General features: G+C 42.9%; 1 protein-coding gene across 1 annotated transcript in view; it reads left to right on the top strand.

Annotated features, from left to right (window-relative positions):
• Positions 1-16,337, top strand: part of TBC1D2 (TBC1 domain family member 2) — a 45,085-nt gene extending 28,748 nt beyond the window's left edge. Inside the window, exons 10-13 of the mRNA XM_075850010.1 lie at positions 4,700-4,820; positions 5,114-5,299; positions 9,918-10,039; positions 15,238-16,337. Of these exons, the coding sequence (XP_075706125.1) occupies positions 4,700-4,820; positions 5,114-5,299; positions 9,918-10,039; positions 15,238-15,439 (631 nt within the window). The 3' untranslated portion in view covers positions 15,440-16,337. The remainder of the gene's footprint in view (positions 1-4,699; positions 4,821-5,113; positions 5,300-9,917; positions 10,040-15,237) is intronic.
• Positions 16,338-22,838: the final 6,501 nt, after the last annotated feature.

Raw genomic sequence — 22,838 nt, 5'->3', positions numbered from 1 at the left:
CCCAATTTGTCCTTAGTGCGGCAATACCCCATTTGTGGTGATAAACTGCCGTTTGGGCCCATGGGAGGGCTCAGAAGGAAAGGAGCGCTATGTGTTTGTTGGAGTCCAGATTTTGCTGGATTGGTTTTCGGGTGCCATGTCGCATTTGCAGAGCCCCAGAGGTATCAAAGCAATGGAAACCCACCAGAAGTGACCCCATTTTGGAAACTACACCCCTCAAGGAATTCATTTATGGTTTTTGTTATCATTTTGACCGCACAGGTTTTTCACAGCACCTATTTGAATTGGGCTGTGAAATGAAAAAAATTATATTTTTTCCAATAAGATGTCATTTTTGATCAAAATTTCTTATTTTCACAGGGAACAACATACCCCATTTTGTTGCCCAATTTGTCCTTAGTGCGGCAATACCCCATTTGTGGTGATAAACTGCCGTTTGGGCCCATGGGAGGGCTCAGACGGAAAAGAGCGCTATGTGTTTGTTGGAGTCCAGATTTTGCTGGATTGGTTTTCGGGTGCCATGTCGCATTTGCAGAGCCCCAGAGGTATCAAAGCAATGGAAACCCACCAGAAGTGACCCCATTTTGGAAACTACACCCCTCAAGGAATTCATTTATGGTTTTTGTTATCATTTTGACCGCACAGGTTTTTCACAGCACCTATTTGAATTGGGCTGTGAAATGAAAAAAATGATATTTTTTCCAATAAGATGTCATTTTTGATCAAAATTTCTTATTTTCACAAGGAACAACATACCCCATTTTGTTGCCCAATTTGTCCTTAGTGCGGCAATACCCCATTTGTGGTGATAAACTGCTGTTTGGGCCCATGGGAGGGCTCAGAAGAAAAGGACCACCATTTGGCCTACTGGAGCTTTTCTGGTGCTAAGTCATGTATGCAGAAGCCCCTGAGGTACCAGTACAGTTGAAACCCCCGAGAAGTGACCCCATTTTAAAAACTACACCCCTTAAGACATTCATCTAGAGGTGTAGTGAGCATTTTGACCCCACAGGTACTGTGTAAAAGATAATGCGCAGCAGATGGTGCAGTGTGAGATTTGCAATTTTATATATGTATATGCCATTTCAGTGTCCAATATAGTGTGCCCAGCATGCGCCACCGGAGATATACACCCCTTAAATTGTAATGTGGGTTCTCCTGGGTACGACAATACCCTACATGTGGCTGTTATCAGCTGCCTGGGCATACGGCAGGGCTCAGAAGGGAAAGATGAGGGGGGTAAGCTTTGCGGAGTGCATCAGGGTAAATTAAAAATCAAGGGATGTATGATACATTTTAAAACAATCTTTTATACAGAGCCCTGGTTTTTCGGGACACGTGTCACATTGGTATATTGTGTTCTTCCTTATCCCCCTCTTATAGCAGACTCTGCACCTCTTTTGACTCTTTCCCTTTCCACCGGTTTGGGGAACTTCTCCTGGAAAGTGTTGCCCTGGTACGATGCGTGTGGCCTCGCTTCCAGAAGTACTGGGTGCCCCCCCTTCCTGGTCCCTAAAGATTAGATCTTGAAATTCCAGGAAAGTTCCCCTCTGGCCTGCACATCGACGTAGCACATACGAATTGTACAAAGCCATCTGTATGATGTGCCCGGCCAGCTTCTTATACCACACCGCATGGCGCTGTAGGGCTTCAGGACTTGATTTGACAAGTCCATCCCTCCCATGTACCTATTGTAGTCCAGGATGCAGTCTGGTTTGGGGGTGGCCTTTCCTTCATATATCCTAAACCTGTAGGTATACCCTGATGCACTCTCGCACAGCTTATACATCTTCACGCCATACCTTGCCCTCTTACCTGGCAGGTACTGGCGGAATTGAACCCTCCCTTTAAAATGTACCAGGGACTCATCAATAGAAAAACACTTCTCGGGGGTGTATGCTTGGGAAAACCGGGCACTGGAACGGTCTAATAGGGGTCTCCGTTTATACAAACGGTCAAAACTGGGGTCATCTCGGAGTGGGCACGGCTCATTATCAGTATAATGTAAGAAGCGAAGTATTGCCTCATTTATTTATTTTTTTAGGTTCCAGTTCATTTCTGAAGTTGCTTTGAGGGGCCCATATATTAGAAACCCCTATCAAACACCCCATTTTAGAAACTAGACCCCTCAAAGTATTCACAACAGCATTTAGAAAGTTTATGAACCCTTTAGGTGTTTCACAGAAATTTAGAGCAAAGTAGAGGTGAAATTTACTCTTTTTATACCATTTTTTTTATAACACAAAAGGATTTATCAGAGAAACGCAACTCAATACTTATTGCCCAGATTCTGCAGTTTAGAGAAATATCCCTCATGTGGCCCTCGGGCGGTAATGGACTGAAGCACCGGCCTCCGAAGCAAAGGAGCACCTAGCGGATTTTGAGCCCTCTTTTTTATTAGGCACCATGTCCGGTTTGAAGAGGTCTTGTGGTGCCAAAACATTGGAAACCCCCCAAAAGTGACCCCAATTTGGAAACTAGACCCCTTGAGGAATCCATTGTAGTTTTCATGGGGTGCATGCGGCTTTTTGATCAGTTTTTATTCCATTTTTAGGTGGCGTGGTGACTAAAAAACAGCAATTCTACTATTGTTTTTGTATACTTTTTTTTTTACAGCGTTCACCGTGCGCTATAAATGACACATTCACTTTATTCTGCGGGGCGATACGATTACGGCGATACCAGATGTTTATAGTTTTTTTTTATGTCTTATGGCGTTTGCACAATAAAATACGTTTTGTAAACAATCATTCACTTTTTGTGTTCCCTTATTCTAAGCGCCAGAACTTTTTTATTTTTCAATCAATAAAGCCGTGCGAGGACTTATTTTTTGCGTAACGAACTGTATTTTCCATCAGTACCATTTTTAGGTACATGCGACTTTTTGATCTCTTTTTATTCCATTTTTTGGGAGGTGAAGTGACCAAACAATTGTGATTGTGGTACGGTTTATTAATATTTTTTTTTACGGCGTTCACCGTGCGGGATAAATAACAAAATAATTTTGTAGTTCAGGCCGTTACGGACGCGGCGATACCAATTATGTATAGTTTATTTGTTTGTTTATATATTTTTATTAATAATAAATGACTGATAAGGGAAAAAGTGGGACTTTTACTTTTATTACTTTTAAAACTTTTATTTTCTTATTTTTACACATCTTTTTTTAACTTTTTTTTTACTTTATTACTTTGTCCCACTAGGGGACATGAGGGCAGGAGGCCCTGATCGCTAATCTAATACACTGCACTACATGCGTAGTGCAGTGTATTAGAACTGTCAGCTACTCACTGACAGCAAGCATAGTGGGTCCTGACGTTGTCAGGACCCACTAGGCTTCCGTCTATGGCATAGCCGGACGCCATTGTTTGGTGTCCGGTTGCCATAGTCACCATCGCCGGCCGCTGTCGCGTAGCAGGCCGGCGATGGCAGCTTAACCCCTAAAAAGCCGCGATCTCTAAAGAACGCGGCTTTTTAGGGGTTAATCAGCGGGGACACAGCGATCGGTCCCCGCTGTAGGAGCTGTGACAGCTGCTGAACAAGACAGCAGCGTCACAGCTCCTGTATGTGTCGGGAGGACGGCCGAAACGGCCGTTACTCCTGAGACGTACTATTACGGCATGGAGCGCGAACGATACAGCTGCCATGACGTAATAGTACGTCAAGGAGCGGGAAGGGGTTAAAAATATCTTACGATTTTATGTATACACCTCCTATGCAGACCTAAGAGTCTCTATCGTTGCAGACGATAAACCACCCCTTTGTGTAGTCTGTTCCTGTAGTCATGTGTTACTTTACTCAACTTCCTTCTTTCCACCTGTTCACGTTTACATCTAAGTTATGAACTAAGATGTGTTCCCGCTGACACTGTACCCGTCAGTCCCACTGACCTGACGGATTCAGGTTTCAATGCTAGATACAGCTGCTCTGTATACAGGATACAAAGCAGCTGAATCTCAAAAAGTACAAATAATTTTTAATAAAAAGTAATTAGAAAGTGCCACCAAAACACAGATAGACATATATATATATGTGTGTGTGTGTGTATATATATATATATATATATATATGTATATATATGTAAACTACTTCAAAGGTGTACGTAGCCTTTATGCCCTTTTGTTCTGGAAATCAGTTTCAGTCTAAGATCACAGACAAGAATAAGATTAGACTTCGACTTGCCTTGAGACTAGTCTAAAGGTGGACATACACATTAGATACAATTTGGCCGAACCAGCTGATTTCAGAAAGATCGCGGACAATATAATGTGCATGGAACCTCCTGACTCTTCTCTAATGGCAGAAAGAACAATTGGGCATGTTGGTTTTCATCATACCGAATGCTTTGTTCCAAAGGAGATATTCCTCATTGAAATAAACAGGCACACTAGGCCGAGCCAAGAGTGCATTTCAATGGGGAAGTCGAGACAAATAACTGTTGGCCAAACAAGTGTCTGGCCAACAGCAGTTCAATGAGTATGGCCACCTAAATCATTATTTGCAATGGCAGCAGGAAAGGTTTTGGAGCTCTGCTCTCCTCTACACAGTCATGTGTAAAAGAGATGCCCCATAAAATATATTTTCATTCCTCAATTTACAATTACAGGCAAATAAGTAGGAATTTGGATGTAGAAATTATTATAATGATCACTGGCTTTCTTAAAATGTAATTACAGTGCAGTTTTTAATTCTCATGTAGGTTAGCTGCATTGGCACTTTTAGTCCTGGAAGACGAGGAGAGTGCATTTTATTGTTTAGTTGACATTGTTGAAAATATAATGCCAGCAGGATACTACGGCAATAATCTGTCAGGATCACAGGTAAGATTTTTTGGACAATGAGTTTGGCACAATGTTATATTTTGCCTGCAATGAACCAAAATGATACATTTCAGGATTAATGTCATCATTACATCAAAAGCTCTAGCAGAAGTGTCTCCTGCCTGACCCTATGCCCCACTTCTTAACTGCCAAAAATGCTGAAAATGTATTTTCCTATTGGATTATGTATATTTTTGTACAGTTTAGTATGTTAGTCATTTATAGAGTTTGCTGGAAATGATTGAGTGTTATTTAACTGATATACAATAAAAAAATATGTTTTATGTTTCTAGGTAGATCAAAGAGTATTCAAAGATTTTTTGTCGGAAAAGCTGCCCCGTTTGACTGCACACTTTGAACAATACAAAATTGATCTATCGCTTATCACTTTCAACTGGTTCCTTGTGGTGTTTGTTGACAGCCTGGTTAGTGATATTCTCCTTAGAGTGTGGGATGCCTTCTTGTATGAAGGAACAAAGGTAGGTTTATATTTGGAAATTATACACAGGCATAGAAAGGGCATTACATACAGTGGTATATACTCCTCAGTCTCCTCAGCGTTTTTGCCCCAGCAGACACCACTATAGGAAGCTGACCACATATGTATTTATACAGCTCCTTTTGACTTCAATGATAGTTTTTTAATCTACATGTAGAAAGCTCCCTCTAGTGGCGGCTGTCAGTAGTCAGACTTTTATCATGTAACTGTGATTGTGTTAAGGAAATAGGAGATAGAGTTGTGATCCCTATAAAAAATATATTATAAAACTAATTAGTACATAGTTTTGGATATAGTTAAATGAGTAAAACAAAATGACACTGACACTAACCACTTCACCAACCTAGACTTCCCAAGATCACCACAAATTATACTGCTACACTGTTGGCACTACTATGTATGGGGGGGGGGGGGACGACTATTTATGGAGGGCACTCTGGCTATGATGGCACTATTATTGAGGATATTTTTATGTAATTGGGAGCATTTTAGTTGTGGTTAAATGGTCATGTAAAAGTGGTCTTAATTATTTGTACGGCTTAACAATGTTATTAATGTGTACTGTATTGAGGTTAATTAAGTGCACGGTATGGCAGAATTGTCTATGTACACTGTATGGTGACATTATTTATTGCCTTTATAATGAGTGCATTAAGTGTGCCTATCAAGTGCATGTGCATCTTTTTGTATGTGTTTGCATGGCACATTTGTATAAGCATACCTTTACTTGACAAAAGCCTGCGTACACCCCTAAATACATATATCCCGCATATTGGAAATCATAATGTTGCTTTCAGTTTATGTATGTGGTGGTAAATGAAAAAAATCAAACACAGTAAATATTATATAAAATATGCTAATTTAGTATTGGCTAGATTTCAGACTTTCGCAAGAACACTGTCAAACAGTGCCACCTTGTGATATATACTAAATCAGAAAAACCTACATTTAATAGAGTTAACTAAAGGTAGAGTAAACTTTAGTTCGCTAGGATATGCCATTAATTTATGATTGGTGGAAGTCCGACCTCTGGAATCCCCACTGATCCTGAGAATGAAAGGGTCGCAGTGCTGAGTTAGGATTGTCCTCAGAAACTTTGTCCTAATAGTAGAAAGAACGTGTTCATTAATTGTTTAACATTGTAAGTTCTGATTAATAAAAAAACCAGCAAAATATTTATTTCACTTTTGTAAAATCTTTGCATCTATGTAAGTATTTAACAGTTGGACCTTGTCCACTTAAAGAGAAACTCTAGCAGACACATGAAATAATTTCCACCACCCCTAACCTAGTTGCATTATAACAGTGTTCTGTTTAATCCAGGGGTTTCAAACACGCAGGGCATGGTAGCTCCGTCGGGAGAGGAAAGGGCAGGCCAAAGAAGAAGTGCGCCGGCGCTCCTTCATGACATCCCAGAGCAGAGCTTATACTAGCGCACAGTCAGTGCGCTAGGGACTCTGGCTGCGGAAGCTCCTGACATCACTGTCTATATATGGACAGTAATGTCAGGAGCAGAGATGGAGTCCCAGGCAGAGTGCTAGTAGTGCCCAGTGATGTCAGGGGCTTCCCCAGAGTTCCGGAGCAGAGCCTAAACTAGTGCTCTGCTCTGGGACTCCGGCTCTGGGGTTGTCTCTGACATCACATTCCAGTCCAGGAGGATCCCCTGACATCACTGTCTATGGACAGTGACTTCAGGGGCTCCTCCAGCAGAGGAATCCCCGACCAAAGCGTCCGCAATGCTCTGGCTGGGGATTCCACTCCTAGAGGGAGCCCCAGTGGCGCTATCTATAGGGACGTGTGTGTGTGTGTGTGTCACTATCTATAGGTGGTGTTTGTGTGTGTGTGTGGCACTATCTACATAGGGCACTGTGGAATTATCTACAGAGGGCACTGTGGCATAATTTACAGAGGGCACTGTGGCATAATCTACAGAGGGCACTGTGGCATAATCTACAAAGGGTACTGTGGCATAATCTACAGAGGGCACTGTGGCATTATCTAGGGAGGGTGTGGCATTATATACAGAGGGCACTATGGCAGTATCTACAGATGGCACTGTGGCAGTATCCACGGAGGGCACTGTGGCATTATTTACAGAGGGCACTGTGGCATTATCTACGGGTGGGTGTGTGGCATTATCTACAGAGGGCACTGTGACACTATCTACAGAGGGTACTGTGGCACTATCTAAAAAGGGGCTGCCCAATCTTGATATTCTTGTGTCTGCCAAACGCTGCCAACTGAGCAGCCGGACTGCATTTAGCGACACTTAAACTGGAAAACTGGATTGTTAAAATAAGCACGTGGAGTAGATTCGCAAATTTCCGTTAAGTTTAAACCTAGCGCTATTATTGTAGTAATTTAGTATTGTTATAGTAATGTAGTATTATTATAGTAATGTAGTATTGTTATAGTAGTTCCAATAACTAATTGATTAACAATAATTTTGTATTGTATCAAATTTTAATATAATGCGGCCCGTCAACTTCACATTTTTCCTATGTGCGACCCATTTACCCTGCCGAGTTTGAGACCCCTGATTTAATCCCATGTCACCTCTATCTTGCTTTCTAGAAGAAAATAATTTATATTCTGTCTGCAATCTTGACTGTAGAATTTGCTATAAGCAGGCAGTAGCTCTAGTAATTACGTACATCATCTACATGAAGAAAGCAGCCTGGAGGAGATTTAGTGACAATACAGAATAGATAGGATTAAGAAGATCAGCAGTTGTCACCCAGTGCATTCTTGGATTGTTGCTATGCAACAGCTCAAAGCAAATTCTGTCAGACATACTACTATACATACTATGTATGTAACTATGTATGTAACTATGTATCATGATTACTGTTGGAAATTTACATGGGAAACTATGGTCTTTACAGGACTTTCCCGGTTCTACAGACTTAAAGAGGCTCTGTCACCAGATTTTGCAACCCCTATCTGCTATTGCAGCAGATAGGCGCTGCAATGTAGATTACAGTAACGTTTTTATTTTTAAAAAACGAGCATTTTTGGCCAAGTTATGACCATTTTTGTAGTTATGCAAATGAGGCGTGCAAAAGTCCAAGTGGGTGTGTTTAAAAGTAAAAGTCCAAGTGGGTGTGTATTATGTGCGTACATCGGGGCGTTTTTAATACTTTTACTAGCTGGGCGCTCTGATGAGAAGTAACATCCTCTTCTCTTCAGAACGCCCAGCTTCTGACAGTGCAGATCTGTGACGTCACTCACAGGTCCTGCATCGTGACGGCCACATCGGCACCAGAGGCTACAGTTGATTCTGCAGCAGCATCAGCGTTTGCAGGTAAGTCGATCTTACCTGCAAACGCTGATGCTGCTGCAGAATCAACTGTAGCCTCTGGTGCCGATGTGGCCGTCACGATGCAGGACCTGTGAGTGACGTCACAGATCTGCACTGTCAGAAGCTGGGCGTTCTGAAGAGAAGAGGATGTTACTTCTCTTCAGAGCGCCCAGCTAGTGAAAGTATTAAAAACGCCCCGATGTACGCACATAATACACACCCACTTGGACTTTTACTTTTAAACACACCCACTTGGACTTTTGCAAGCCTCATTTGCATAACTACAAAAATGGTCATAACTTGGCCAAAAATGCTCGTTTTTTAAAAATAAAAACGTTACTGTAATCTACATTGCAGCGCCTATCTGCTGCAATAGCAGATAGGGGTTGCAAAATCTGGTGACAGAGCCTCTTTAAGGATAAGCCATCAATGTGGAATCAGTAGAAGCTAAATGCCAGGACCCCCACAGATAATCAAAACAGAGGGACCACAAAGTTTGCAGGAGTCATGTCTCCTTCACTACAACAACTAACACTGCGCTGTCAACATAATTGGCCTTGGCTACAATACGACATCCAGCCACATCGATGAGAACAGTGCTCTGTCAGGTGCTCTGTCAGGTTCTACATTGACTTATTCTCCTGCGGTCTTCTGCACTCATAGTCTTATTTTCCTGTCTCAGGCACTTAAAGAGTGACTGCAATTTTATCAAACTTTTTAAATGTCATAGAGACATATCAAAAGTCTGGATCGGTTTGGGTCTGGGTGCTAAGACCCCACCATCGCTGAAACAAAGGTTCAAAAGCGCTCAGCTGAGTGCCCTGCACCTTCGGCTTTGATCAGTGCTCATCGTCAGCCTGAAGACGACTTGCCCAGACCCCCACTGAACCAAACTTTTGATATGTCTCTATGACATATCAAAAGTTTGATGAAAGTGCAGTCACTCTTTAAACAAAATTAGGTTTAAAACATGTCCTTCAATTCCACAAACCCATACATTTGTTTCGAGCCAACAACATCATCAAGTACATTGCAGGTGATTTACCACTTTAGTACAAAGGGATTAATGAATAGTCCATCCCATTGTAACAGTAAATATCGATCTCTTTGCACAGTTGCTATAAAAATGTTTTTTAGCCACAGTCGTCCATTTTGATCATGTAGATTGGAATACTTGAGGGGAAAATAGAAGGGAACAATTGTGGACTACTATACTAGGATCATGATCACAAGCATAAACAATGACACATGTTTTACTTTAAGTCTTGAAGTTATAAACTCTTGCTCTCTTTGACAGGTTATCTTTCGTTATGCTCTTGCAATATTTAAATACAACGAAGAAGAGATCTTAAAATTGACTGAGGAAACAGAAATCTACCAGTATCTTTCATTTTTCACCAAGACCATTTGTGATGGCAGGTAAATGCCTTTCATAATCTGACATTGATTCGTTTATGTATGCTGATACAAGACTGGAAATAATGTTAACACTCCTGTTTTTCTATACTGTATGTTAACCTCTTCCGTGATTTTTAAAGAAAAATATAGAGAGATGTTTCCGTTCTCATTGACTTCAATGGGGTTTTTCCATTGACTTGAGCTAGGTTATGCTGGTTTATACATGACCGAGAATTCAACATTTGTTCTTAGCACCAGGGTCTCTGAGGTGGCCCCTTGATGTGCAAGTGCTCCTGGCTTGTTCTTCGAGGAAAAACGCCGGCCCCTTGTCTCTGCTCTTATTGGACGCTAGAACCGTCATTCAAAAAGAGGGTGGCACTAGCGACTGTGGCATATGGGAACTAAACATAGATTTCTCGGTCATGCAACTTGCATGAACGAGTGAACAGGCATCGTTACTTTGCCCTCCCCTATATAGCGTTGTCAGCAGTTTTAAGGCCTCAAAACTGCTGACAGATTTCCTTTAACCCCTTTAGGACACAGCCTGTTTTGGCCTTGTGGACACAGATGATTTTTTCAAATCTGACATGTGTCACTTTATGTGGTAATAACTCTGGAACGCTTTTACCTATCCAAGCGATTCTGAGAATGTTTTCTCGTGACATATTGTACTTTATGTTAGTGAAAAAATTGGTCGATAATTTCAATATTTATTTGTGAAAAACTTCAAATTTTAGCAAAAATGTGCAAAAATTCAAATTTTTCTAAATTTAAATGTGTTTGCTTGTAAAACAGATAGTAATACCACACAAAATAGTTACTAGTTAACATCCCGCATATGTCTACTTCATGTTTGCATAACTTTTTTTCACGTACTTTTATTTTTCTAGGACGTTACAAGGCTTAGAACTTTAGCAGCAATTTCTCATATTTTCAAGAAAATTTCAATAGGCCATTTTTCCAGGGACCAGTTCAGTTCTGAAGTGGTTTTGAGGGCCTTCTATATTAGAAAGTCCCAATAAATCACCCCATTTTGAAAACTGCACCCCTCAAGGTATTCAAAACCACATTCAGAAAGTATTTTAACCCTTTAGGCGTTTCACAGGAATTAAGGCAAAGTAGAGGTGAAATTTACAAATTTCATTTTTTTTGCCGAAATTCATTTGTAATAAAAAAAAATCTGGAACACAGAAGGTTTTACCAGAGAAACGCAACTCAATATTTATTGCCCAGATTCTGCAGATTTTAGAAATATCCAACATATGGCCCTAGTGTCCTAATGGACTGAAGCACAGGTCTCAGAAGCAAAGGAGCACCCAGTGGATTTTGGGGCCTCCTTTTTTAGGAATATATTTTAGGCACCATGTCAGGTTTGAGGAGGTCTTGTGGTACCTAAACAGTCGAAACCCCCCAAAAGTGACCCCATTTTGGAAACTACACCCCTCAAGGCAATATCCCATATGTGGTCATAAACTGATGTTTGGACCCACAGCAGGGCTCAGGAGGGAAGGAGCGCCTTTTGGATTTTGAAACGCAGATTTTGCTGGATTGGTTTTCAGTGGCGTCGGGTTTGCAACGCCTCGGAGGGACCAAAACAGTGGAAACCCCCCAAAAGTGACCCTATTTTGGAAACTACACCCCTCAAGGAATTTTTCTAGGGGTATAGTGAGCATTTGGACCCCACAGGATCTTTTTTTAGAGCTAATGGTGACCAAAAAACAACGATTTTGGCGCTTTAAATTCTTTATTTCTTACAGCGTTCACCGTGCAAAATAAATTACGTTTTAGTTTATTCTGCGGGTCGGTACGATTACGCCGATACCATATGTGTATAGTTTTTTTTAAAATTTTGCAGCGTTTGCACAATAAAATTACGTTTCTATAAAATAATATATTTTCTGAGACACGCTATTCTGAGCCGTAACTTTTTTATTTTTTCGTCAAAAAAGCTGTGGGAGGTCTTGTTTTTGCGGTACGGGTTGTAGTTTTTATTGGTACTATTTTGGGGTAAATGCGACTTTTTGATCACTTTTTATTCTATATCTTGGGAGGGGTGGTGACCAAAAAATAGCGATGCTGACATAGTTTTCCGTTTATTTTGTTTGCGGCGTTCACCGTGCAGAAATATTAACATTATAGTTTCATAGTTTGGGTCGTTACGAACACGGTGATACCACATATGTGTACTTTTTTTTTTAACGTTTTCATTTTTTACCTATAATTGACTTATTATAGGAAAATAAAAACTTATTTTTACACTTTTATAAAACATTTTTATTAACTTTTTTTACTTTTTACACTTTATTTTTTTGTTTGTTAACTTTTCTTTTACTTTTTACACTTTATTTTTTTGATCTGCAGCTCTGATCGCTGCTAGAATACATTACACTACCTAGGTAGTGTAATGTATTCCAACTGTCAGTGTGACGTCACTCTGACAGTTGGTCTACGAGGATCAGCAGAGGCTGATCCTCATAGGCTTCCATACATGGCAGACCCGGAGGCCGTTGCCTGGCCTCCGGATGCCATCACAAGCATCAGCAGCCCCCACGATTGCATGGGGGCTGCTGATGTGCTACAAACCCCCTACATGCGGAGATCGCAATCGAGCCCCGCATGTAACGGGTTAATTGCCAAAATCAGCGGCGATGAGCCGCTGATCGGCAACACTGGAGTGTCAGCTGTCTGGGACAGCTGATCTCCAAGTTCCCGATGCACACCTTGTCGCCGACAGTGTGCATCGGGAAAGACACAGTGACTTCCTGTCACTCTGACAGGAAGCCTATCAGGACCAGCCGAAGGTTGGTTCTGATGGGCTTCCGTCCATGGCAGACACGGAAGCCATTGTTTGGCTTCCGTTTGCCATACTAACTATCGGCAAACCCCGCGATTTCGGACCGGGGTCTGCCGATATGTTAGAAACCCCCAAAATTCGGCGATTGCAACCGAGGGCAATTTAAGGGGTTAATTTGCCAAAATCAGCGTCAAAGGACCGCTGGTTGGCAAGAGTGGAGTGTCAGCTGTCGGTGACAGCTGACCTCCCGGTTCCCGTTGCACACTGTTGCCGACAGTGTGCACCGGGAAAAACTCAGTAACTGTACGTCCTCGTGTGGGAAGTAACCTCCCGCAACGACGTACAGTTACTTCCTCGTGCGGATAGGGGTTAAACAGGCTAATATGTTTTTTGGAGAAAAAAAAACAAACAAAAAAAACATATTTTACCAAATAAAATTTTTATGATAAATGCGTATATTTTTTTGTTACTTTTTTCTTTCTTTGGAAATATTTCAGTTTTCACACTGGACATTAGAGCAGTTACTATAGGCTGACACTTCCTGTTTTCTGTGGATCACTATCATTATAGGGTTGGTGAGTTAGGCTGTCATCCAAACGATAGCTATTACTCCTGACTCCCCCTTACAAATGTTTTCAAAGGGGAGAAAGCCGCTGCCAGGAGTTTGGCAGAGGCTTTTCCACTAATGAACCGAAGTCTGGCAGGGCTTTTCCACTAATGAACCGAAGGAATGGGCATGTTGAAAATAAACATGCCTGATCCTTCTCTCTCCCAGTATCTGCCGTCGGAGTAGAGTCGAAATGCCACCATACACATTACACGGTCAGCGGGTTCAGCTGACATACATCTAATGTGTATGGCCAGTCTTAAAGGCTATGGAAACCTTTTGAATATTTTTTAAAAATGTTGTTAAATCAATGTATTTTTTGATTCTAAGCACTTTTTTAATTGACTGCTTCTTTAACTTTTTAATGTTACAGCTTCTATGTTTCCTGTATACAGAGAAGCTGTATCGTTCTCTCTCGGCCGAATCTGTCAGTTCAGCTAAAATGACCAACTGAGAGTGGGTCCTGTCTGTCTCTGACACACTGGATCCACCTAATATCGACAACATATATGTCAGGGGTCTCAAACTTGGCTGGGTAATCGCTTGACAATAAGCTAGTAACAGGGTATCCCACTGATAGAACACCCAGCGATTCAAATGAAGAGGGAAGCTTTTAAGAGGAATATCTGTGATGTTGGGTGTTTCTGAGTCTCGGCTTGTCATGTCCATGTTATCCTGAGGCCCTGTATGTCTTTTGTTCCCCCTTCCATATCATATGTGTCCATCCTAGGGTGCTTCTTGTTGGTGGTGATGGGAGAGGACTCAGCACGGCTCTGTCAGCAGGAAGGCAGAGGGAGCAGGGGGAGGAGTCTGAAGGGGACAGAGCTAGAAAGGAGTGGACAAACGGTAGTTTCTGTTCTGTGAGGGAGAGGTGACACACTGCTGAGTGACTCTGCCCTCTGAGGTGATTTGAGGCAGAAGTTAGGAAATTCACCAATTTTATTATTATCAACTGCCTTGTTTGGTCCATCACTTCTTCTACCCTAAATTATCCTAAATAATCGGTGAAATTTTGCCTCCTAAAACAAGTCCTATAAGGGGCACTCACCTCGTGCTGAGGTTTTGATTCCATTACTACCAACTATCAGTTACTGTGAATTGTGCTCATGAAGGGTTTGTTGTGGTAACATTTATTAATCACAAAATAGAACCTGAGGTGGAGGAGAGAAAATATTACAAGAACCCAGACTGATGTTCATTCATTGTGATGACAGACTATACTAATAACTCAGTGTGTACACACAAGTGTTCCTATAGGAGACAGTGTTTAACAGTAGAACTGTATGTCACTTATCGAGCGTTGAGACCCGTGCCTTACAGTTGTGGTCGCCGAAGTGTTTGGAAGCCAAAGGTAGTTGTTGGTCTCCGCTAGGACCCGCTGTGCGCTAGAAGGTAGCAGGGCAACAAACAAAGCAAGTACAGGGTAAAGGGAGTGGAGGTCCCATCAAACTTTAGTACAAGTATTCTTTGGATAATACACACAGAGATTTTTTTTTAATATACTAACATCACAGCATTATAACTTGCCTTCTGTGTGGCTGAGTTAAAGTTTTCAATAAATAATACGTTGTTGGATATTTGCATAAGAGTAGTAATTTACTTAGGCTCCTCCCATTTATAGACCCAGATCTCGATTGAAGGCTGATTTAAAAAATTTTCTCCTGTGAAACTGGAGGGGGGCAATACATTTTTTGTTTTTTTTTTTAATGCATTTTTCTTATTTTACAAATCATGCAAAGTTTATGACAATCATGATTATCTTTACTTCAACTGTTTTTTAATAAAAAAAGCTGTTTTTTCTTTACTTCACCTTCTCAGGAAATTAATGAATATTGCCTTTAATGAGATGAATCCTTTTCCGATGAAGCTTGTAAGGAATCGTCGTGCAGCACATATGGAAAAATTCAAAGCAGAACTTGTTGAACTTGAAAATATAAAACAAGCGTATGTGAAGAGTAAAGAGGAACTTAGAAGTAGAGACAATGACGTGGGAGTTAGTGATGACGAAGAAGATACATGAAAACTTGCAACATAAGAGACACAGTCCTTAAGAGAGTGCTCCATTAATCACCAAGTTTCAATTGTCTGTAATAGGACCACTTCATGGATGAAGGTCACATCCAAGGAAGCTTCATAGCAAGCAGGCCAGAATTATGTTTCAGTGGCCACAAATCCTATGTTGTACGCAAAAAAATGTAATCTTGAAAAAAACAGACCTACTAATACTGTTCTCTTTAAATGGTTAGGTAGAGAAGAGAGCAAAACCCGCTATCAGGTATAATCTTTAATATCAAGAGGCCAATTCATTTTGCTTTGCGTTGTCTTTATGAATATTGTCCTGTCTAGGAAATAATACTTTACACCTTTGTAAGGTGAAAACAAGTATATATATGAGGATAGAACAAATTGTACAAATCTATCCTATTGGATTATTGTATTTAAGGGACCATTTGCCTTGGCATCGGTTTGCCATCTCAGTTTTTATTTTTCCTGAACAATTTAGCTAGTGAGCTCTACGAATTTTTTTTACAGACCAATTAGAAAACCAAAAAGGAATTAAAATTCAGCTTTTAATCAAGACAATAGTAACATTTAGCGTTGTAAAATGATTGTTACAATCATAACACTGGGGTCATGTCACCACTGAAGGACAGCGCACAGGCACTGCAGGGCAGATGTAGTACCCTCCAAAGTCAGTCCAGTGTGAGTGTGAATCTGCAAATGTACCCCAGAGGCATCTCCCCTCTCAAAAAAAAAAATCACGGATGCATCCTTTTTATTCAGGACAGCGCTGCGGACACTGGCAGAAATGGATGGTTATCGGCCATGCTTGGCCATTATTTATTCAATCTATCTACAGTGCAAATCTTGTAAAATTATTGAAATGTCTCATTTAGCCAAGCTTTTGTTTCACAAAGTATTACACTATTTCTTATTTCACAATTACTCGGCTACCAGATTCATCTGTTCTACCCATTAGCTGATGTTCTCTTTGCTGAATTGAGCCTAAAATGTAAAAAAATTCCATCCAGAAAAATCGTGGCAATTTCGGAACATGCGGACGAGCCCTGCTGCCTGTCTACCTCAAATTCTTGGATCTAACCACTGGCCCGATATAATCGAACAGCCAAACCGCGTACACACTGTGAAATACTGCTGCCTCCTCCCAGGGCCGCCATCAGGGGGGTATTAGGGGTAGTAGTGTAGGGGGCCCGGCCAAACTTAATTGAAAGGGGGGCCCGGCAACTGCCGCGACTTGCCTTTGGTAGAAAAAAACAGGCCCCTGCAATGGGGCCTGTTTTTTTCACCAAAACAATGTCGTGAGCTGCGGGCCCACCTCTCGTTTAACACCGCCGTGAGCTGCGGGCCCCCCTCTTATCACCGCCGCGAAACACCGCCCGCTTGCGCGCGTACGAGCGAGCGCGCGAACGACCGCGAGCGCGCGAACGACCGCAAGCGCGCGCGTCCAGGCGCGCCGCCGAGAGGGAGGCGGTGCGCCCGCAACACAAGATCCAGGGGGAAGGACAGGACAGCACAGCCACACTGGACAGCGGCGCAGTCTACTTACCTGCTGGCCCGCCTCTGACTCGTCCTCCTCCTCGTCCGACTCCGCCTCCTCGTCCGACTCCGCCTCCTCCTCCTTCTCCAGAGCGTGGCTGCGTAAGGAGAGGGGGAGGAGTCTAGTTGTTGCGCGGCGGCAGTTCTACGATCCCCGCCATTTTCTGGAGCCTGGAGGTGAAGGTGAAGGATGACATCTGGACCGAAGACATCGCCTGAAGAGGACTGGAGTGGGAGCAGCTCTTCTGACACGGTGAGTAAAGTGTCTCAAAGTGCTGTTTATGTATGGCCCTGTTCACACAGAGTATTTTGCAGGCCGAAAAAATCTGCCTCAAAATTCCTTAAAGAATTTTGAGGCAGATTTTGAGGCAGATTTTGACCTGCCCACACTATCTTGCCGCGTTTTTTGCTGCGTTTTTTGCCCGCTGCGATTGAGGACAGCAGACAAACGCAGCAAAAAATGCATTTTCTGCCTCCCATTGATTTCGATGGGAGGTCAGAGGCGGAACCGCGGCAAGAAAGGACGTGCTGCTTTTTCTTTTTTCCGCGACTGGCTCCCATTGATTTCAGATTAAATCAATGGGAGGCAGTTTTGGAAGTTTTTTGGTGCTGATTCTGACGCAGTGTCCGAGTCAATATCAAGGCCCAAAAACTGTGTGAACTGGGCCTTATTGTTAGGGCTTATTCAGACGAACGTGTAATACGTCCGTGCAACGTGTGTGATTTTCACGCGCCTCGCACGGACCTGTGTTACTCTATGGGGTCGTGCAGACGGTCAGTGATTTTCACGCAGCGTGTGTCCGTGTGTCCGCTGCGTAAGACTCACGACATGTCCGATATTTGTGCATTGTTCGCGCATCACGCACCCATTGAAGTCAATGGGTGCGTGAAAATCACGCCCAGCACTTCCACAGCCGTATAAACTATGAATGAAAACAGAAAAGCACCGCGTGCTACAAACATACAAACAGAGTGTCATAATGATGGCGGCTGCGCGAAAATCACGCAGCCGCGCATCATACGCTGCTGACACACGGAGCGGTTATGACCTTTTGCATGCACAAAACGCCACGTTTTTGCGCACACAAAAAGCACACGCTCGTGTAAATCCGGCCTTAGGGTAGGAACACACTAGGCATGAACACTGCAGATTTTATGCAACACATTTTATTGTGGAAAATCCGCAGCGTATCACAGTCGCAGCAGAGTGGATGAGGTTTAAACAAATCTCATCCACACGCTGCAAAAAAAATGGACCTGCAGTGTGGCTTTTGGCTTTTTAAGCCGCAGCATGTCAATTTATTCTGTGGAATCGCCGCTGCTCTGTTGCGGAAATGCTGCGGTTCTGCCGCAAAAATCACACATGAGAAAAAAAAAAGGTACTTTTTTACATTTATAAAAAAGTTTAGACTTACCCCGGCCGTAGTCCTGGTGACGCGATCCTCTATTCTTAGCGCAGCTCGGCCTCCTGTCATGACGTTTCATCCCATGTGACTGCTGGTCCAGTAGAATTTGGAATTATTTTTTTTTGTGAACCAGCTTAAAAAAACACAAAACTTTTGTGTTAGGGCCTGTTCACATCACCGTTCGCTTCCGCTCCGGGGTTCCGTCTGAGGTTTCTGTCGGGTGAACCCCGCAACGGAAAGTGAAAGTGACAGCACAGCTTCTGTTTCAGTCACCATTGATCTCAATGGTGACGGAAACATCGCTAATGGTTTCCGTTCGTCACCGTTCCGGCAGGTTTTCGGACGGAATCAATAGCGTAGTCGACTGCGCTAATGGTGACGGAAACGGAAGCTTTCACTTTCCGTTGCGGGGTTCACCCGACGGAAACCTCAGACGGAACAGAAGCGAACGGTGATGTGAACAGGCCCTAACACAAAAGTTTTGTATTTTTTTAAGCTGGTTCACAAAAAAAAATAATTCCAAATTCTACTGGACCAACTGCCTATTTAGAGACCGGCAGCAGCTCCAGGAGCGACATCATAAGGGACACACTAGGCGGATATGCTGAGTAAAACTACACAGCTTATCCGCCCCAGTAGCCGCAGGGAATTCCGCCAGCAAAACCGCACCAAATAGTGGCGCAGGTTTCGTGAGGCGTGTCCGCTGCGGGAATCCTGCAGGGAATCCTGCAGGGAAATAAAAGTTTCGACTTGCCCCGGCCGTAGTTTAGGTGACGCATCTCTCTCTTCTGAACGTAGCCCCGCCTCCTGGGACGACGCTGTAGACCATGTGACCTGCAGCAGTCACATGGGATGAAACGTCATGACAGGAGGCGGGGCTGCGCTAAGAATAGAGGATCGCGTCACCAGGACTACGGCCGGGGCAAGTCTAAAATTTGTATAAATTTAAAAAAGTGCCTTTTTTATTTTTTCTCATTTGTGATTTTTGCGGCAGAAACGCAGCATTTCCGCAACAGAGGAGCAGCGATTCCACAGAATACATTGACATGCTGCGGCTTAAAAAGTCACACTGCAGGTCCATTTTTTTTGCAGCGTGTGGATGAGATTTGTTTAAACCTCATCCACTCTGCTGCGACTGTGATACGCTGCGGATTTTCCACAATAAAACGTGTTGCATAAAAACTGCAGCGTTAATGCCTAGTGTGTTCCTACCCTGAGGCCAGATTCACACAAGCGTGTGCTTTTTGTGTGCGCCAAAACGTGGCGTTTTGTGCATGCAAAAGGTTATAACCGCTCCGTGTGTCAGCAGCGTATGATGCGCGGCTGCGTGATTTTCGCGCAGCCGCCATCATTATGACACTCTGTTTGTATGTTTGTAGCACGTGGTGCTTTTCTGTTTTCATTCATAGTTTATACTGCTGCGGAAGTGCTGGGCGTAATTTTCACGCACCCATTGACTTCAATGGGTGCGTGATGCGCGAACAATGCACAAATATCGGACATGTCGTGAGTTTTACGCAGCGGACACACGGACACACGCTGCATGAAAATCACTGACCGTCTGAACGGCCCCATAGAGTAACATAGGTCCGTGCGAGCCACGTGAAAATCACGCGCGTTGCACGGATGTATTACACGTTAGTCTGAATGAGCCCTAACAATAAGGCCCAGTTCACAGAGTTTTTGGCCCTTGATATTGACTCGGACACTGTGTCAGAATCAGCACCAAAAAACTTCCAAAACCGCCTCCCATTGATTTAGTCTGAAATCAATGGGAGCCAGTCGCGGAAAAAAGAAAAAGCAGCACGTCCTTTCATGCCGCGGTTCCGCCTCTGACCTCCCATCGAAATCAATGGGAGGCAGAAAATGCATTTTTCCCTGCGTTTTTTGTCTGCTGTCATCAATCGCCGCGGGCAAAAAACGTGGCAAGATAGTGTGGGCAGGTCAAAATCTGCCTCAAAATTCGGTGCGCGGTTCCAGGCGGTCGCGGGTGCGCATGCGCGGGAGTTTGCGGGTGCGCGCGATCGGTCGCACGGGCGGCAGTGTTTGACGGCCCCCATGACGACCCCAATGCTACCCAGGGCCGCCATCAGGGGGGGTATTATGGGTACTGATGTGAGAGGCCCGGCCAAACCTAATTGAAAGGGGGGCCCGCAGCTCACGACATTCTTTTGGTGAAAAAAACGGGCCCCATTGCAGGGGCCTGTTTTTTTTCTACCAAAGGCAAGTCGCGGCAGTTGCCGGGCCCCCCTTTCAATTAGGTTTGGCCGGGCCTCTCACATCAGTACCCATAATACCCCCCCTCATGGCGGCCCTGGGTACCATGATATAGTGCTGGACGGAGTACCGTCAACAGGCGGTGCCACGGTAGGGGGGCCCAGAAAATTTAGCTGTAGGGGGCCCTGAAATTCCTGATGGCGGCCCTGCCTCCTCCTGCAGATATTTCTGTGCCAGTGGGACTAAGTGGAGCAGATAATATTCTGCATTGTGCATACTGATGTAGTTTGACATGTGTATTGAAGAGCATCTTTACCCATGGGTAAGTAGGTCGCTGAGTGCAGTGGGCCCTAGCATCAGCCCAACTTTGTTCACTGCTAGCACTGGTTGTGGTTTACCCAGGGAAGTCAAAAGCATTTGTATTTTGCTATTTTTTCTTAGTAAGTCCTCCTAGTTTATAGAATGTGATAGGTTGCAGTAATAGTAGATATTTGTGAGATGTATTGTCAGATATGCTAATGTGATACTTTTTGTTGGAAGATTATTTCTACGAACTTCAAGTATAATCAATCACTGCTGAGTCATACATAGCATGACATTATGAAATATTTGAAATGATATCTCACTATAATATTATTTCCTTTTTTTGCAGATTTATAGAACTAATCTAGTAACCTAGATGATCTGCTTAAATATATTTTTATTTTATAAGTAATAATTTGATTAAACCACTTTAAGACCCTGTTTACACGGCAACATTTTTGCAGCAGAACCCGTCTCAAACTTCCGCCTAGCATTCGTTTGAATGGGAGTCGGACGCTTCTTTTTCCTGCTAACTGAAGCGTCCTGCCTGATCTTCTGGCGGATTCTGCCTGAACCTCCCATTGAAGTCAATGGGAGGAGGAATCTTCCTGCCGACAGCAGGAATAATTCCGCAGCGGATTTTGCGGTGGACCCGTGATGCAAAATCTGCCATGTGAACTGACCCTTAGGTATTTGAGACAGAACACACTCCCATTTGTTCCCCTGGCAGAGGTGTCTCTCTCTTGCCACTAAAATAAACATTCACGAACAATACGTACATGTTTATGGGGAGCTGAGAGAGATAGCTGACAACCGAACAAATGTTTGGCCGACATTGATCTAATGTGTATAGCCAGATTGTGTATCAGTTGCCAGCAGCCTCTACCGAATGAATTACACCTGGATACGTGTCACACAGAAGGCTACTGATGCTACTGGTGGTCATACAGACAGATGCCACATTCTTCTGAAAATCATAAGAGTGCCATCAATTGAATACAGCTGTGTTCTCTGTTTTCTTTCCTCTCGCTGCTCAGATTTAACTTCCGACCTGTTGTGAAGAGTTACATACTAGTACGGTTGTAGTATGTAGTGTAGTATGTGATTATATACTGTAAAATGGGGTATTCTTGCTGGTATTCATGGGTAGATTATTGTGGGTGCCACTAATGGAAGCACTGTTGCTGGAACTCATGAGGGGCATTATAGCTGTCAATGGGAAAATGACTGGCAATGTTCTGGGCTTTGGGGCTAGCTAAGTTATGGGAGCACTGTGGCTGGCAATGTTATGCAGGCACTGTGGCTGACACTCTTGTGAAGTAACTGCAGCTCGATGATGGATAGATTTTCATCCCACATTGAAAATGGTTCCAAGTCTTTTTTGAGATCTTCCCTAGGATACACTGAGACTTTTCTCAAAGCATTTTGCTATCTTGAAAACAAGCAGAAGGGCTATTTGGATCAAGCCCTTGGCCAGAGAGGTGACATCCAAGTGACATTTTTTTATGCTCTCTTTTTGGATCTCAATGAAATAAAAAAATTAAAGAGGCTCTGTCACCAGATTATAAATGCCCTATCTCCTACATAATGTGATCGGCGCTGTAATGTAGATAACTACAGTGGTTTTTATTTTGAAAAACTATAATTTTTGAGCAAGTTATGAGCAATTTTAGATTTATGCTAATTAGTTTCTTAATAGACTTCTCTGTACAACGCCCAGTTGGTAAAAAGTAAAAACACGCCCAGTTGTCTATTAAGAAACTAATTAGCATAAATCTAAACTTGCTCATAACGTGCTCAAAAATGATCATTTTTCAAAATAAAAACCACTGTTGTTATCTACATTACAGCGCCGATCAGATTATGTAGGAGATAGGCCACTTATAATGTGGTGACAGAGCCTCTTTAAGTCTCTTAGTGATGGGAAAGGAGTAT

The sequence above is a fragment of the Rhinoderma darwinii genome, chromosome 1, assembly GCF_050947455.1.
Source record: "Rhinoderma darwinii isolate aRhiDar2 chromosome 1, aRhiDar2.hap1, whole genome shotgun sequence".
Taxonomy (NCBI): domain Eukaryota; kingdom Metazoa; phylum Chordata; class Amphibia; order Anura; family Rhinodermatidae; genus Rhinoderma; species Rhinoderma darwinii.
This window is presented reverse-complemented; position numbering and strand designations above follow the sequence as displayed.